Consider the following 19,379-nt stretch of genomic DNA (forward strand, 5'->3'; position numbering starts at 1 on the left):
CATTAATTTAAACATAGCTGTATGCATTTTTAGGGAAATGTTGTTTAAGATAGGACACACAACAAAAACCTGTTACCTTATACGTAATATTATTTATCCAATAAACCTTTGAATGGTTTTATAATTAGGATGATTTACACTTTTGTCTCATTCAAAGGCAGGAAAAAGACCAAGGACAGGCTGAACAACACGTTTTCAGATTGGCAGGTTTGTGATGTCACAAACCTAAGGAGTCAATCCCGCTGATGGACGGGGTGACACTATGCATATCATAACGTACCTATGGCAACCACTTCGGTGATATGCGAACCAGCTGTAACCGTCATCGTAATTTTTGCAAACTCACTACTGACTACTAACGTTAATGTTATTACTACTAATTTCAACAAGTTGCCACTAAAAGACGGCAGAGACCTGTTTTGTTTTCGGCTGTAATTTTACGAAAGGAGAAGCTGAACATTCCAGAACCAGTTGGAGTTTGCATAGTGGGATAGCAGATTCAGGAGTTTTTAATGAGGGAGAAGGAGGAGATGCCTTGAGAGGATTTTTACAAGGTAATTAAACATATTTTGCAAAAAAAAACTTATCAGACACAATTTATTATTTCAAGCAGAATATTTTTCTTTTAAAACATGACTGGAGCTGTTCTATCACCCCCTCTGTCGCAAAAACAAAACACTTCTCTGCCATTGTTTTGTGGCAACTTGTTGAAACTTTGCTAACTTGGATTTTAGTAATTAATAGTCATAACGTTAACGTTAGCAGTCAGTAGTGAGTTTGCAAAACTTACAATAGCGCTTACAGCTGGCTCGCCGAAGTGGTTGCCATAGGTTACACATGATGATATGCATAGCGTCACCCCGTCCATTAACAGGATTGGCTCCTTAGGTTTGTGACATCTCAAACCTGCCAATCTGAAAACAAGTTGTTCAGCCTGTCCTTGGTACACTGCAGTTTAAAAGCAGACAGGCCCAGCCATGGAGATGACTGCTCATGTTGTCCCTGATATGTCTTGTAGCTCATGAAAAACAACATGGAGATGTTTACAAGGTTAAACACTTGACTTTCACTGGAGGGGGGCTTTAAAAGCTGAGTATCTGCAATGCAAAACAGAGTGATTATTTGGATCAACTGAAGCAAAGTTTGTACGATGTTAATTTTATGAATGCGATTAAGCAGAAGCAAGCACTGGAACATCACTGTTTTGTTCCCAATTAGACTAATTTAGTCACTCGTCAAACTTTTAACATTTTAAAAACTTAACCTTCAATTATTTCATGAGCCTTTTGTACTTTTACTACAACCAACCTAATTGATTTCTGAGGGGTACAATTAGTACTTCGATTTTTGCGACTTGGTTTTTGATTAATGCAGTCCATCATTTCACCATGTTTATTAATGATATTTTGATTCCTGTTTTGATCTTCCTCTTGCAGAACCGAGAACATTTGGTCGAAAAGCTTTTGTGTCGTGCACCAAAGATTTCCCAGCGAGCGAAGAAGGTATGTTTACCCAAACATTCACAGTAAAATAGCTCACTTATTGACTAAACATGAACAAATTATGGCAGAGCGCTGGGATCGACTGAAGTCTCTCTCTTCACCAGAGCTTTGCATTTACTGTCAACACGAGTTACGCACTCTGACTCTCTGCAGCACCTCAAACACTTTATGCCTAAACTGTTGTGTAGATTATGTAAAAATATGGGCCACTGCAGCGCAAAGGCAGCCTGCATTGATGTGTGGACGCCCTGTGTCGGCGGCTCACGGTGCAGCACGTGGCACCTTAAAGAATGACAGGATCAAATGATAACATTAGATAAAACAAAGAGGCGCATTATCGTTCAGTTTCCTCGCTCAGTTGCCCACTGGCCACAGTTTACTGAGAGGAAGTGCAGTTTTCAGGCACAGCTCGTATTGGTATCACATAACACTCCGCTTGGATGGCCAGGACAGAAATGGGAACAGAGGGCCATCGCCGGGAGGGAGAGTGGCCGAGCGGAGGGGTGGAAATTCACTGACTGGTCGGGAGTAAATGGAGGGCATAGTGGATAGCAGGGCTGTTACTGTGTATGACGTTAACATTACGCACAGACAGCAGAGTGTAAATACAGAGGGAGGCGTGATGTTGTTAAGCTTTGTTGATGGTTAATAAGGTAACTACAGGCATCTCGCAGGCATAACAATGAAATGAAAGGCGCTTATTGCTATATGTGGATTTCCTATATTAAGCGCTACAATGCAGTGTACTTTAGGCATCACTATTTCCAATAAGTATAGTCCGCCAGCAAGCTTTGATCTAAACACTGGCCCTTTCTCAGTGTACTTCCACGGATTAAACCCTTTATGAATGCTCACTTTAATAACTACACCTTGTTTTAATGCAAGGAATCAAGAGAGCCTGCACAGCACAGTTATGTAATCCACTTGATAGCTCCCATTGATGAGCCTCAGAGCCAATGCCCTTGTTGTTTTGTGCTGATTTGACCTACAGAGTCGTCTGCATTATACATTCAGCAAATATTACCCGACGCTTGCACAGAAGAGCTACACTGCAGCAAAACTGTCTTCACAGGATGCTGTGATGTCTTTATAAATAAAGACCAAAGTGGCCCCTTCTCGTCAAATCTCCAGCTCCTCTGTAAACCCACCCACATTTAACATCTCGACCTCTCTGACTGCGATAGTTTCCCTCTGACCTTCTGTTCCTTGCTGCTCTGTTTCTGTCGGGTTTTTTTTGTCCTGTCGTCATGGTAAACACGGGCAGCTCTATTCGCAGGAAACAAGCACGATGTGGGTGCAGGAGACGAGCCTTTAAGCCAGGCTGAAACCTTACTCTTTAAATGGGACCTAACGTCTCCTTGCACACGGTCAATGAAAAGTTGATGGCAGATCCTCCGGTCAGCTGTCACCAACAGAGTAATTTGAAATAAAAATCTAATGAAAGGAGGGAGAAACTATGGAAGTATTTCCTAATTAAAAACGAAGAGGACAAGAGGAGACCGGATTTGTCATACTTGAAACATGAGTGTAAAAAAGATCATACATAGGCCCACTGTAAGGGCACTGAGCTGAGTAACCAGCAGAGGGCGGCATAGCACCCACAATAGAGCTTACAAATGACACTCAACGGAGGTATTATTGTTTAAAGATTAGACATTAGGGACCTATGAGCAGTGTGGGTTTGAGTCATTGATTTATTATGAAGTGAGAGGTTGGAAAACGGAAAGGATTGATATTAAGGTGTGGTGCAGTGCAAAAATAATGGTTTAATAGTGACTGAGATCTGCATTAATGCTCTCTGAATACAGAGCATTTTACCCAAATGTGCACCAGTATTAACCCCTGCAAACCCTGACATTAGTGAATAACATCCAGGTAATATACCTGAGCATATATTCATACATTCACAGTAGGGTGATCGTGTATGGCCGCTCCAGTGCACTGATCTGTGTCCATTTTGCTTGAGGAGGAAAAGGCAGATCCGAGGGAGCTTTTTTAAAGTCAGGTTTGGGAAGGAATAAAAATCCTGACATCATCAGGAAGGTAGTTTTTGTTTCACGGTGTGGAATTTATTCGACCCCTGGTGCTGGTGGCTGACAGTTTTGTGTGCCCCTGTAATGTTGCCTTACTCGACTAGTCATGTGTTGCCAGACTTTAGAGCTGCCATAAATTACAGAATACATTAGCACTGATAAGAAGTTTGAGTCATATCTGTCTTATATATGATTTATAGTATTCAGTTGTACTGTTGCTGTGCCTAGTAGAGTATACAACCTGCAAAGTAGCTTCTGCACCAGGTGTCTGTCTTTATGTATAAAGACTCATGCATAGTAACTTGTCTGTGTAACAATCATTATTATTAGATAGTTACAGACATGTTAAGCAATATGTAACTCCTAGGTAATGCTTGTTCAAAACACAATGACAAAATACATCCACAAATCAAATTGTGTTTTTAACAAGCAACCTTAACTGTAATAGCTTAACAATGTCGGATCTTTTTGTTGCTGTAACAACATATTGCAGTCTGTTGTTATGACAACATGATAAAAGTAGTTTTTACTAAGATGTGTGGCCATTGTTAGAAATAACAACATGTTTTCTGATTTCCACATATTACATCATTTTGTAGTTTTTGTACTTAAATGCTTTGGCAAAAGTGTTTCATGTTACAGTAGCCTTTAAATTGATTTGAATTAACTACACAAGACAAAGTAATATGTAGTTTGTAATATTTTACATTTGACAAGAAATACAAAATACGTTCGTAAACTCAAACACATGGCTCCGAACCCCCGCCCTGTCCCACCCACATACAAACTGTACAAGCTGAATAAGGGCTCTACTCAAAGGCGGTAGGCAGTTGTGACAAAAACAACATAAATTAGATAAATAAGATCATAAAAAAGAGAAAAAGAAAGAGAGACGCAATGTCAACAATCCTCATTTAGAAGACTAATGGTGTATCAATTCTGATATATAAGCTTTGGTAATGTGTCCTTATAGGTCAAGTAGGTTTACCAGATATTCAACAAGGTGTCGTAGTCATTTCAGCCATTAATGTCCAAGAACCATCTAGCTATGAGAAGACATGAATCGGACTTCCAAGTAATTTCTAAACACTACCTGGCATGCACAATGCTAGTAACATGTAGATTTAACAGTAAAGAGAAAAAGCCTCAATAATATGGTACATAGTATTAGAGAAAAATATGTCATAAAAACATGAAAAATATCTTTAAAACTAGATAATGCTGCAGGTTTTTACAGCTTCATTAATAAGTCACTTTACTGTGGTGTTGTCTATTTACAAACTTTAAGGTCTGCCTATAAAACCGAAAGGAATCATGGGTAAACCACAGTCTACTTATGCGTTGAGTTGAATGACATCATTAGCATGCAATTTACTGTCTGCATGTGTCGTCACGGTCCAGGTGAGGAGAGTCCCAGGCTCCAGCGGTCACCTGCACAAGACGGAGGATGGAGACTGGGAGTGGAGCGATGATGAGCTGGACGAGGGGAGTGAGGAGGGGAAGGCGGCGGTGAATCAGGGCAGGGTAGGTGACACTCAACGAAGACAAGCATCAGCATTTGCAACAGTAACAAAAAAAACTAGTAGGAGTTATTAAGATGTTGCTCATTATTGTTGCATGACATGTCTAACCTGTAGATTACGCAACTTCCCCATCGTCTCTGACCCCGTATATTCCTTCCCTCCCTCATCACTCAGAGTTTTTTTCTTCTTCTTGATAGCAGATGGTTTATCTCGGAGAGAGCCTGTCACGAGGTTGCTGTAATGAGCTGGAAGATAGCTGCGAGGATTTGAGGCATGAGGAAGTAGACAGCCATGATCAAAGAGCCCTTTGATAAAGATACCCGGCTCTAATGCATGATGCAATAACTAATATGTCAGCAAAAGTAATGATTTAGGAAGTAAGCTGCTGGAGATAGTATTTTAACAGGATGTGTTTTTCGCTTCCTGTCGTTGAGCTCAGCTTGGTACTTTTTTTGGCAGTTTGTGCTGCTTATTACTTCTGGACAGATGGAGAAACAGGCAGAAAAATGTCCTTTACAAGTTTTTTGCTCAATGAGAAAGAAAAAAAATCATATTTCTGTGAGTATAAAAATGTTAATGTATGTTTGATTTTTCCCTCCAGTCACGAAGGGTCAAAGATGAGGCCAAAGATGTAAGTTAGCTGCTCCTCTCTTCTACCAATTTAACACGCAATTACAATCATCATCAACAAACAATTATATTACCCAGTTGTGTTTGTGAAGCTTGTGGAAGAATCATGCATTCAATCAGGAGCGTTTATTCCACCAAACACATTTGTATGGAGCTTAATCAAAAGCAGCAAAGCACGGCTTTTTAAACCGTCTGTTTCTGCGGCAAATTGCTCCTCATTGATTGTTTCGAATTGACGCTCCTTTTGTTGTCTCTATAAGATGAGCTGCGATTTGATATTGTCTGAGGATGTAAAAGCATTTGCCTCTCATCTTGTTCCCCTCCTAGAATGAGGAGAACGCCAACAATGTCCCTATTGAAGGCTTGTCTATTCAGCATCCCCAGGTGAGGGACTCAGCAGCAGCAGCGCTAATTTGTCATGATTCAATGACCTTGATGCCAGACTGATTGTCTGTGTGTGTTTGTGTACATCTATCCTGTACATGTGTGTGAACGTGTGTGAACGTGTGTCTCCTGTAGGGATGCTCTCAGCAGTAATAACTCAGAGTAAATGGCTGTCTGCCTGACGGCGCCAGCTCAGTGCTCGGGTGTATCTCATCTAAAGACTCTCTGCCATTGCAACCCATTTTCTAAGGCTATTGTCATTTTGAAAATGAGCCGAAGCCGTCTGAGGTGTACGTAGCTCACTGCCGCAGTTAGGAACGAGCTTTGACAGCTACTCAGCAGTCATTTCTTATCCTTTAATATCCATTCTCTGCCATACAAAAGGCACATTTGTAATACAATAGTGATAACAGCGATAGATCCACCTTTATGTATAGTCCCCCTTTCTCTTCCTGTGCAACTTTCCCTGCAGCTGCATTTAATGGGCGACATTCTTCAGGAAAAATAAACCTCACTCGCGGAGGGTGCGTTCAATGCCGCTCGCAATTGTAGTTTATTTTTTCTGACTATATGTTTATCTAGCAAAAAGAGTGGCCCTGCAGCGCAAGATTCTCCCCCTTATTGACTTGAAAATGTTTGTCTAATCTTCAAGTCGAGCCGCGTGCCTCATCATCAAAGGTTTTTCTTCCTGCAGGTTGAACCGTACGAGGATGCGCCCTACATTCCAGGTGCTGTGAACATGGTACTACGGCTAAGGTGAGACACCTTTCTTAGATTATTCCCTCAACTGTTTGCTAATAATACACCACGCAATCTAAAGAAAATCACAAGTGGAAGCCTAAAAGAGCTGTTGCATGGTTCCTTAATGCGGCAACACTGCCCTTAAATGCGCAGGCTTTTAATAGACATAATGATCATTGCCTGCTGCAGAGGGGATCTCTCATTGCTCTGCATCCCTTCATCTCCCTTTAGTCTCGGCGGTGGTGCCGTATGGAGGAGAGCGTCACACTCCGTCGCTTCTCTGCCTGCGCTCCACAATCTGCTCCCCTGCTTTCATAGCAGCCTTTGCTTCTTACTGTAGAATGATGGGAAAAGAGAAGCTTGTGACTCAGAGTCAGAATGACCAGAAGTCTAAATTTAGTGGCCTTTCAATGTAACATTTTACCAGTATGCAAACCCAGCAACAGAGCGACAGAGAGGATGCTTTTGAGGGTGCAGCCACAGGCGCACAATGGGGGCACTTTTTGGACATTTGAAGGTCTGCCTGTAGTTCCCTGATGAGCTGCTTACAGAGCCGACTCTTAGTGGAACAGACATCTGAAGGTCCCTCCCCGGGGCGTCCAGCATGGCACGGCAGGCCATTTTATTCTGTGCTTACTAACAAAAAAAATAAGCGGTGTGGATGCAACAGAAGAGAGTCATTACTCTAAAACAAACTGAAGCTTTTTTGGTTCCTCAGCTTCATAATTGACTAATATTTTCTCAATGTGTGGATTTTAAAGCTCCCCATATAAACGGACACAGCATTCATGTTTAATCACATCTGGTATGAAATGTAAAAAATACAGTAATCCTGGTGACTTCGGCACGAGCTTGTTAAAATGTGTCACAGCAGAGTCGCGCAGCTGCTGAATTAATTTGTACGGAGAAACGAGTTCACTGTGTTTAATGTGATCCCCGCATTAGGCTGTCAGGTCGTCTCTCTGGTTTGTCTGCTGAAATATTCACTATTAGAGAGGCAGACATGTGACGGATGCCTCCTTAGATCTGAGGCCATGACGCTTGATGCCACTTTTGTTGTATAAATGTGAGGCTCTCATACACCCGCCTGCTGGATTACCAAGACGTTTCACATATATGCTCTCAGTATGACATTTTTTAACGATGGGATTTTTGTATTATACTTTATATTCCCTCAGCTAGACAATCTACACTTGACAGGACATCACATTATTTTTGATCCAGCAGCACGATGCATGAATCCTCTTGAAAACTTGAATAACATCAAGCTCTCCTTGTGTACAATTCATCCCTTAAATCAACAAAGTGTCCTCCCTCCGAACAACATGTGCTGAATTAGAATCAGCACTTTGCTTTTATTTTGAAAGGGAGTTTCGAGTGTGAGGGAGCAGATTCTGAGCGGTGTGCGCCTGACTGAGGAAATTGACCTTATTTTACTGTTGAGGAGGATTTGCCTGCTATGTTTTGAAGTGAATCAGCACAGGAGGTATTTTGAGATGAGAGGCCGCATCATATTTTGGGATTTTCTTTGGATCTGTTTATGTGTTCTGGCGGGTAGAACGAGATACATTTATGGCAACAAATAGCGTGAGTGTCTTTAAGCAGGTTGATTACTGTAAATGAGAGCTTTATGTGGAATATCAGTGACAAGCAGACAGGTTGTTTTTGCATAGGCCTCACTGTCAGTGCAAATAATTGCAATATTTTTACTTTATTTACTAATTTTTCGGGCTTTTGCCTTCATTTATAGGACAGCTGAAGACAGGAAATGTGGGGAGGAGAGAGTGGGGGATTACATGCACCAAATGTTGAGTTGAGCCTGCGATCAGTGTGTCAAGGACTGTAGCCTCTGTACACGGGGTGCCTGCTCTACCAACTGAGCTAAACCAGCGCCCCAAATAATTACTCATAGTATAGTATATAGAAATATTTATAGAAATTTCCAGGCAGCACGATGGTCCCGGTTCGGACATAGGGGCCTGTCTGTGTGGAGTTTGCATGTGCACATGCATGGGTTCCCTCTTGGTACTCCTGCTTCCTCCCACAGTCCGAAGACATTCTTCTTAAAGTCGAGGTGAAATGAAAAATGTCATTTTAATCCTTTTAGATCACATCCCCGGTAATATTGTGCATCTATTTGACAATATAGGCCAAAAAAAATACAGAAAATCCATTTCTTCGCATTCTTATATCAAAATCCGATCATTTTTTCTTCCGGTAAAACTTAGTTTCATGCGTGCAACATTTAGCCGCAGAGCACCAAGAACGCTTGGTCAGTTAGCTAGCTACTGCGCTGTGGAGAACGTTTGTCTACGCCCACTTCTCAACGATCAAATCAAATCCCTCTAATGATATGTCCCTCCTGCATGTCCTGTTTCACTCGGAAATACGTCACGATACGGAAGCTAGATACTCTCGAAATGCCGTTTCAGCTCGACATTAAGCCCACAAACACTCTCCTTTTTTGCTTAGTGGGAAAGGTTACAATCGGCATTCAGACCCGGGTCAAATGACTCTGCAGTAGACCCGGGAAATTATCGCCTCGGCTCCAGTCTGCATTGATGGGAACACAAAATCCGGGTCAACATCCTAATCCCCGCCCCCTTTCCGGCGCGATACTATACTCTGTCGGTAACTTCTGCAACTCCTTGTCATCTCAGCTACAAAATCCGCCCATCTCTGTCCGAGCAGCGCCCGAACATCGTTCCAAATTTGTCACGCCCAGTTTAATAAACAGACTATAAAGACCTAACCACCATAACATCTTCACTGTTTATTAACCCTGTCTCCGGCACGTTTGTGGCATCAGATGTTGACGCAGCAGAAAAGAGACGAAAAGGAGTATACTTCACTGGCAATGGGAAAAGAGACAATCGGCATCTATAAGCAGGTCTTCCCAGGTCTGAAAAACCTGCGTCAACACGCTAAAGTTAGGTGGGAAAGGGATATAAGGTTCATTGGTGACTTTGAATTGCCCGTAGGTGTGAAAGTGAGTGTCAAAGGTTGTCTGTCAGCCCCGCCTCTCGCCCAATAACAGCTGGGATAGGCTGAAACTGTACTTACATGCTAACATAAACCCTCATTTAAAAAAACAACATAAATTATTGTAGAAAAAAAATATGTTCCCTGAAAATATTTGAAAAAGTCCAGTGGTAATAAAAGTAACTGCATTGGAGAGAGCAAAATAAACAGCTGATTGCTCTCGTCTCTCCACTAATAAGGGAGTTCAGCCCATTAGACCCAGTTTATGGAAATATGATCCCCTCAGTAGCAGAGATGAGGGAACAGCAGCAGCAGCATGATTGGATTTTTGTCAACATTTTGTTTGGAACTCATTCAATCTTTTTTTTTTCTACAAAGGCACTGAGGTGTCCTGAGAATAGCACCGTCAGCAGCTTGAAGGGGAAGTTCAGACTTGCATAATGTTGGTGCAAAGTCACCGGAGCTTAAAAAGCTAAAATAGAACAGATGCAGATTGATTTCTCCGAGCAGTTCAGTCTGGAGGTGACATTTCCGTCTTTTCGTTTGTTTAAAGGGTAACGACTAGTGGACAAATGTCAGGGGAGCTTCTGTAGAATCTTCTTCATATTTAAGACAAACGGTTTTGCCTGTGATGTCACACACAACCCTGAAGTTGTGTTTATAGCTTGCTGCCATCCTGTGAGCTGCTTAGAGCCAAATCAATCCCATTCAACGATCCACAGGCATCTTACTCTGTCAGGACATTGGCTATATAAGATTGGCATATGATACGGTACATTTGAGGTTTTTAGTTCGTTACTTGGACAGAACAATCAATGTGGAGATTATTTTATGGGTCCATTATTTCCAATGTATTATATTTGGTTCTGGAAAAGGTTAATCAGATATTGTGATGTATTGTTATATGATCGTCTTGCAATATATCAATTATCGCAGAATCGCTGTATCGTGATATTATTGTTATGGTGGGCCACGTATTGTGTATCATATCATATCGTGACTTACCCTGCGATTCCCACTTCTAATTATTACTGGAAACTGTTCGGATCCACAATTATAGGATTGTAGGTTTGCCTGTAGGATAGGTGTGGGACAAAATATCCATATGGCAATATACAGTCGTGCAATACAATTATCGTGAGGCTGGCACCAAATATCGATATATTAATTAACAAATATATGGCGCCCTAAACATGGCGTAATTTCTCGGGGTAGCACTCATGACATGAATGAGGCTAACATGAACGGAAATTAATTGGCCAAAGAAGAAGTTGATAGCAGGATAATAGAAGAAGAGGAAGACAGTGGGATAACGTCGGAGAGCAGTGAAAAGAAGTTAAGAGATGCACCAGCCACTTATAAATCCAAAGTCTTTATTTGTTTTTACAGTTCTGTAAATTGAATATACAAAATGAAAACACGTTCATCGTTTCATCTCAGTTTGTGTGCTTTTTTTTCTGAACAACTATTTTATTCAAAGTTATGTACATTTTAATTTACATTCAATTCTTCGGCAAACCAATATTCAACTCTCAGTTCATGGCATCAGCTTCACCTGCAAAAATAGGGTTCTTTCAAATTAAATAGTGGGTACAGCTGGCTTTCAATTTAAAGTAAGAAAAAGCAGGATATGTATATATATATATCTGTCAACATACACCTACGCACCAACATTCATATAAAAGCATATATGCATATGGTCATGTGCATACATACATACACCAAAAATACCTTTTTAAGCGATCATTTCTTTGATCACCTTCATAAACCGTCAACATTATCTTATCTTATCGGAAGTCTAAAGTAAGCAATGACAGGAGCCCATCAAATTAAAAACAAGCCAATCTTTACATGAAGTTTTGCAGTTATTTCAGTAACCTCTCTTTCCATTGGTGAATGGTGGGTGGTAAAGGTTTGTGCCAGGATAACGTTACCATTTCCCCTGCCGCCAGTATCAGGATGTGTAACAAACGAGCCTTCCTTTTTTCCTTAGCTCCCTCAGGTATTGCACAATGGCTCTCGTGGTAAATCAGCACTCAGATTGGCGCGTATTTGCATTTGGATCCCCTTCCAGAATCAGTTTTGCACAATCCCAAAAAATGTGTGTGCGCTCTCAACATAGATTTGTTTTACTTCTGTCATATTGTGATACTACAGAAGGAGCTTTAAAGTATCTCATTTTCAATTTCCAGTTGAATTCTTTCCACATTGGACTGTTTGTGATGTCTTCACACACTTCTTCCCATTTTTCATCTTCAGTGATAACATTTTGCGTTCTTCAGTTAATCAGATATCGTGATGTAGCATTATATGATTGTCTTGCAATATATCCATTATCACAGAATCGCTGTATCATTATTGTGGGCCACATATCGTACCTGCGATTCCCACCCCTACTGTGGACCGTTGTAACACTGTATTGTGCATACTCAGCCGACCTGCTGCTCACTGACAGAAGGAGGTCGGCTGCAAATTAGAGTGAATCAATTAATTGAAAGTGTAGAGACTGAACACTTTGCTATAATTAATAACCAGTGTCGTGGGACTTTCCAGGAAGATCCTTGATAATCTTCAGGGAAATTATGGACCCTAAAACGGCCATTATCAATAAGCTGCCTGATTGATATTTTTACAGGCTACAGTTTTTTCCAATTACTATGCTTTTTTTCTTTTCTGTTTGAAACATTGAGCCTGTTTTCTTTATATACATTTAGCTACATATTCCTTTATGTGCATTCAGCCATGTGATACGCAATTAAGATCAGTTATAACAGTGGATTCTCCCAATACATATATTGACTGTGCTTGTCGTGAAAATAGACAGTAAAAATCTCAACACTGTTTTGCACTCCTTTTCCTAACCTAAAAGTCCCAGTGGTCTGCGCGGTCAGTCGCCTCTGACATTACCTCGTGTGCATGTGGAGGCATTTAAAAAGACTGCCCCTCGCCCTCTGAGCCTTTGCCATTGTCCAGAGGGATTACACAGTCATCTCACATGCGCAGGTTAGCTCGCAGTGTGTCAGAACTAAAAAGAGGCACGCTGGGTGAAATGCTAATTTTACTGCTGTTGAACTGTAGCAGAAATAAATCTCCACACTGGTATTTAAAAGGTGCTGTAACGCTCACCAGCGTGACAGTGTTCATTCTGCTACACATGGCTAATCCCAAACGGCCGTATGTGTCTGACAGAACGCTTTCTGAACGCTGACTTTTCTGCAGAGAAGCCAGGAGGGTTTAGAGTTGTGATCCTCTGACATACACGCCGCCTCGCCTCGGCAGTGTGCGCTCTCTGCTGGGAATAGAGAAGTTTTTTTAACGTCCATCTGCTCCACCAGAGTTTGTTCTCTCTTTCCGCCGTAACTCTCTAAAATTAAAAAAGTCAAGTTGACTCGAGCTCAGCTGATCAGTAAATCCACACTCCCACTGTTTTGTATAGAACTCCTTCTAAGAGACTCATTGCAGATATGTCTGTGGTTGTGTGTGTTGAATTATGGCTGTAATCTCATTTGAAATGAGGGTTGTGGTCTGGCTGTGTGATTTATTTAACAAGACTATAAACCGAATTAATCTTCAACCACTGCACTGCCTTTGGGTGGGCTCGCATGTCCGGCTTTTTTTTGGCTTCTGCGGAGTCGCACGCACATTTTAAAGGGCATGTTTTAAAGGAAAATGATGCTAATGAATGCAGGTTGATGCTGCAAAGAGGCGGGGGGCACATTTCATTAATACAATCACGAGAGCTGGGTGTTTACATGCCGCCTTCTCTCACTGCAGTCGAGGGTGGAGGACTCAAACCACCTCAAAGTTACAGTTATGTTACAATGCACACTTATATTTGGCCATGCTTCGTCTTCTCAGAATCTTGTACAAAAGCAGCTTTTTCACATCCTCCTACAGTATACAGAGTATCTCTGTAGATGCAGAGTGTGTTAAAAGGAGCATTTAGAAAGCTGTTACCTTCATACTGCTCAGTATGTGGAAAACTACTGAGTCATGTCCTCTGCACACTGTATACTGTGTTGATCAGTTGCTACAGTAAATTGTCCTTGCTTTAATGTTAAACCGTTTAATTTGGAAGGGAAAACTGTTCAAAGCATCTTCTTAAAGTGCCTCATTTACCCAATTGTCATCTTTGTTAATTTGGGAAAGGCCATTTACATTTATTCCATAAAATGTCTGTGTGCTGTTAAAGGAGTAATGACATTAAGGAAATTATCAGTAGACCATAGAGTGTGTATAAGAAGTGGTGGTTGCCAGCGAGACATCACTCAATCGTTCGCAGGCTAACGTTTTGAAGACTTAAGTTTGGCATGCTGACTGTTGCCAAAAGTGGCCAAATATGGACAAAAGGGTTAACACACATTGCTACGCATCTATCCTGATCAATGACTGTATATATAGATGGACGACACGTCTCCATCTGATCTCATTGTACTAAATTGAAGCCAAAATAGCCCCCTTGGTGGGCGCTGCCATCTTGCGATGGTGACATCATTTGGAGCCAGAGCTGCACAGTAGAGATTGGTGGTGGAGCCGCCGTAGCCACTTCTGCTCAACAAAACACACACTTAAATTACCGAAAAAAGCAGCAAAGATCCCGCTCGTCGGCGTATTTAACAGCAGAACAGCTTCTTGTGTTGGTCTGAAGCAGACGTTCACAGATATGGAAACTTCAATGACTGTAGTGATTGTTTTAGTTACGTCTCCTCTCACCGTTCCTCCTCTACTCGGCTAATCCGGAACAGATCGGCTGCAGGAGCCAGATTTGTCAACAGAGCTGTCAATCATCATTTCTACAGCATCAAATAACTTATTAAAACTAAACTTGTCAGAAAAATGAACACTTGGATGTGATCCAGCAGGACAAGAAGTAACTATAATGACAGAAACCATGTTTGAGAAAAAATTATTTGACATGTATTTTGATTTTATAGTTTGACTCATGTCCCATCTGATAACATGGAGGAGGCGGGCTTTATGACCTATACTGCAGCCAGTCAGCAGGGGGCGATAGAGATGTTTTGGCTTCACTTTTAGGGAGCGGTCATGTCGTCCATCTTTTTATACAGTCTATGGTAAAAACGCTTAAAAGACATCGCTGCTAAGCTACTTGCCCTGGACTAAATGGCACACAGACAAAGTAAATGACTGGCTTGGAAACATTTAGCACATACAGAGAATTATTTTCATAAGAAGTTAGAACAGAGTAAAACTGAGTTTAAGGTGATTATATGTGAATGTTATGTTTCAGACTTGTTTCTACTGCCCCCCAGTGGTTGTAAAAAACATGAATGCAGCTTTAAGTTCAACAGTCTTTCACTTGTTTTCATCCAAGTGCATTGTTGCGATATTCCAGTTGTGCTTGCTTGTCAATCTTGTCCCTTCTACTTGAACACATCAGTCATTTTCATGTCCATACACAGCATCTGTCTTGACCTATAGAATCACGACTGTTCAAAGACAAAGTACTCAGTCATTCCCATCCTCTTCTCTCTTCTTACAGGAACTCCAGAAAGGAGCTGAATGACATCCGCTTCGAGTTCACTCCTGGGAGAGGTAAGAGCTCCGCCTGCATGGATCTGAAATGTGATAACATCTTCAGGCACTGTGGATTGCCGTGTGTGTGCAAAGGCTAATGGCCGTGTTTGTGCTCCTGACGGTATCTAATTCAATATCTAACACAATTACCTGCTAAGTGGAATGTTGCAGCCCCAATATTTGTCATATTATTCCCTCACAAGACACTGCTGATGGCGTTTCCCAGGAACTGTTCTCTGCCGGCCTGGTCCACGGGCACGACGTTGTTATTGGTAATGTTCCACCTCTTTATTCTGTTAAATTGTGCAGGTGTCAGCCCGTATAACACAAATCATCGCTTAGAGAGCATCAGGATTTACTAGAAAGGCTGTTAGCGGAGAGAGACATTTAATCCATTGGAGCCACAGAACCTGATTTAACTAAGAATGATAGAAAATGCTTATTTTTTAATATAAATCACATAGAAAAATATACTTATACTTAAATACATTGATTAAAAATGATGTTGCAAAAAAATTCTCTACTTCCTAACTCTGCATGTTGATCATGTTTTCTATTATTTAAACAGTCTATTCTTTCGTGCCCTCTGCCTTACAGTTGCTGCTAACCTTCAGAAGATTGTAGATGACCCAACTACCTACAAAGTATTGACCTTTAAGCTGGTGAGTGTCCACATGATTGATGGGTGATGACACCCTCCGTGTTTGTCCTCGCTGACAGCCGTAAACAGCCTGTTGGTGAAAGGGTCAGTGAGGAATAAACACACAGCCTCAGTGTGAGAGGAATGTTTGGTCTGTGAAGGATACTGTAGACGAGATGACTGGATCGGTGAGGTGGAAAATCCATTCGCACGAGAATAGTGATTCAGACCGTCTGTAATTTTGAATTAATTAACACATGCCAAAAGATTTCAGCAGAACTCTGAGCTCACTGCAGCAGCTCCGGATGATGTGTAGGTCGCACATTCGTTAGAGTTAATTTTTAGTTCCTTCTTTTCCACCAGAAGACACATCAGCTGCTGTTTTTGCAAATGACATTTAACTTGTGATGTTGTTCAGGAAGTTACAATTTTATTACTCGTACAGACTGAATAATGTAACATGGCTCCAAATTGACCTTCATCATGACCAGTTAGCTCATTTTTCAATGCATTTCAGTGGATTAAAAGCCTGATCTAGTGCGCAACATTCTATGTATTCAATTAAAAATTTAATCAATTTATATCTTGAAAGTAAAAATTGGAATTGTGGGGCGCTCGTTTAGCTCAGTGGGTTTGAGCAGGCACTTTGTATACAGAGGCTACAGTCGTCGACGCAGTAACCTTTGCTGCAGATGTCATTCCCCACTCTCTTCTCCCCATATTTTCTGTCTCTATTCAGCTGTCCTATGTAATAAAGGCAAAATGGGCAAGAAAATAATCTTCAAAAGAACAATTGCAATCGAAAGAAATGTCGCGACAACCGCGAGCTAGTTCAGGCAGACAACTCGATCATGCGTCATCTTCCACAATCACCTGACAAACACTTCCTCACAGTTTGGCGTCTATTTAAGCGGCAAGATTTCCGGTCTCTCCCTCTGCTCTGTCATTGCCACCGCTGCCCTGCACCAGTACTGCACTCATACTTTCAGCCCCACCACCCCAGCATCCACCAGCATAAAGGGGTTTAAGATATTATTAGTGACAATATCACTCCTCAAATTTCTGCATGTAATAAGACCCTTATAAGTCCTTATAAGATGCTTATTTACATTAAATATATGTTAATAACACTATATAAGTCAGTTAACAGTTAACTGCTAATTACTGCATAATAAAGTATGTGTTAATCTTAATCTGTAAAGTTTAGTAAAGGCTTAACAACTGCATAATAGGTGAGTGAGTGAGACTCAATGAATGAGTTTGTAATGCTATTATAAACAATTATAAGACACAAGGCTTTTATTAACTATAAATTGTTCAAAAGTTTCTCATAAGTGCTTCTAAATGTCTTATAACATGATTATGATACTATTATTAACACTTATTTTGTCTTATTAACATATATATGATGCTAATAAGCATCTTATAAGGACTTATAAGGGTCTTATTACCTATTAACTAATGATTATTACAAGGACCTTAATTTAAAGTGTTACCCTTCAGAAATTCAAACTTTTCTTGTGTTATACCATTTTTAAGACGACTTACAAATGGGGCGGTGGCTTAGCTAAGTTGGTAGAGCAGGCGTATAAATCTCAAACTAGTTGTTTTTAATAAAGGAAAATCTTTACAAATTTTAGTACAAAAACAAAATAAAACATGTTGACACAACATTTAAAACCCTTAGGGAGGTATGATGTGTCATTTAGTTCAGACCATCCCATAAAACATTTTCAAACAACGCAACCAGTGAAGGTGGCATAAAGTGTGGATTCTGTCGACCATCTTCTCTTCACCAACAAACACCAACAACAGTCAAACTGCAAATCTATTCATCAAAACAGGTCGAGGTCACAAGTGTTGTGACTTTCCCTACATGAACCAAAGAAGACCAAAATCTCAGTATCACAATTCAACGTTTCTCCTTCAGCTGGCTCTGCACCACTGCTGTCTGACGTGTCCGTCTCCATCTTCCTTGTGATTTAGGGCCAGTTTGTTCTCCTGCTCATCATTCACTGCAGTTGTTTACGGGGTGTGATTTTTTCCCTTTCGTTTTTTTATTCAGGAACGGATGTGAGTTATAATGTACAATACTTCAAACGAAACCTACTTAAGTAAAAGTAAAATTACAGATTTTAAAAACTCCTTAAAAAAGTAGACAAAAAAACTACTGAATTACAGTAACATCTGGTCATCCACAACTCTGTACTCCCACACTCTCACACTTCCTGTCTCTTCAGCTGTCCTATACAATAAAGGCAAAAGACTACAGAAAAGTGCTAACCTTATATTTAACATTACTAATATAAATAATTGACAACTTTAATAATGAAAATATACATTATTTTTATAATTATATATTTTCTTTCCACTTTTTATACTTCGACAACATGTTTACTCTGCGTAGTTCAGTACATAGTAATGACATATTTTACATATAAATAGGCAGAATTATTTAGTATATTTAGAATAATCACTGCATATTTATTGCTCGGATAAAGATTTACATAATTCAAATAGATTTCTTGTAAAATCATGAAAGTAGTTCCTGTTTCTTGGCAAGAGCTTTAACAAAAAGACAGAAAGGTTCTGATCTCAGTTCTGCCTCAGGCTTTTAAAGAGTTTTTTGACTCTCTGCCAATAAGAGATACTTTCCAGTGTTTATTTTAGTGTTTTTTGGCAGCCTGTCTGTAACTCCTGCATGAGCAAAATGTCTTAAGGTCAAACAGAGTTTTCCACCAACAGCTGTACTTTTATTTTTCCAGCTGGTCATTCATGCTCCTTGTTTAATTATAATTGATACTCTTGGGTTTAGATGTTTATTCACTCCACAGTTCACCTGTAGGTCATGTATTTTGAGTGGAGTATTAGTTATATGAGGTATGTTTGTAATCCAGACTCATTAAGTTGAATGCATGTAGCATATGTGCCAAAAAAAGTCGCCTCTATTAGAGAAACAAAATTATGTAAATGATGATTTATCGACCTTCCTGATGTGGGTAAACAACATCTGTGCTCCGGGTCACAGGGCTTTACACTGCGACCTCTCTGTCGCCTTATCAGCAGCTTGTGAGCGTTGCAGGTGGAGCGCTCTCTGGAGAGTCAGAGTGAGGGCAGTGCCGGACACGCTAAGCAGATATATGAGCATATTTCCATATCCATATGTTAACTCTGCTCCGCTGCAGCCCCGTTAAATCCTCACCAAGAGTTACGAGTGAGACGTCACAAAGCCCGGGCAGTGAGAATAATTACCCTCACTACGGGGGTGGTTCATTACACTTTATGCAGATAATTTATAGCGTGGGTGTGACTTTATGACTTAACTGAACAAGAGGTCAGTGTAGACTCACAAAGAGAAACCTGTTTTCATAACAGTCCAGACAACCGCAGAGCGCTCAGACCCCCA

General features: G+C 40.7%; 1 protein-coding gene across 1 annotated transcript in view; it reads left to right on the forward strand.

Moving 5' to 3' along the window:
• The window catches only part of stk39 (serine threonine kinase 39), a 29,255-nt gene that overhangs the window by 6,089 nt on the left and 3,787 nt on the right, over positions 1-19,379 (forward strand). Inside the window, exons 10-17 of the mRNA XM_069662903.1 lie at positions 1,437-1,502; positions 4,937-5,059; positions 5,660-5,689; positions 6,016-6,072; positions 6,767-6,828; positions 15,299-15,351; positions 15,537-15,605; positions 15,931-15,995. Coding sequence (XP_069519004.1) covers positions 1,437-1,502; positions 4,937-5,059; positions 5,660-5,689; positions 6,016-6,072; positions 6,767-6,828; positions 15,299-15,351; positions 15,537-15,605; positions 15,931-15,995 — 525 coding nt within the window. The remainder of the gene's footprint in view (positions 1-1,436; positions 1,503-4,936; positions 5,060-5,659; positions 5,690-6,015; positions 6,073-6,766; positions 6,829-15,298; positions 15,352-15,536; positions 15,606-15,930; positions 15,996-19,379) is intronic.

The sequence above is a fragment of the Semicossyphus pulcher genome, unplaced genomic scaffold (genome assembly GCF_022749685.1).
Source record: "Semicossyphus pulcher isolate SPU_LCO1_2020_fin unplaced genomic scaffold, fSemPul1.0.p SCAF_15, whole genome shotgun sequence".
NCBI lineage: Eukaryota > Metazoa > Chordata > Actinopteri > Labriformes > Labridae > Semicossyphus > Semicossyphus pulcher.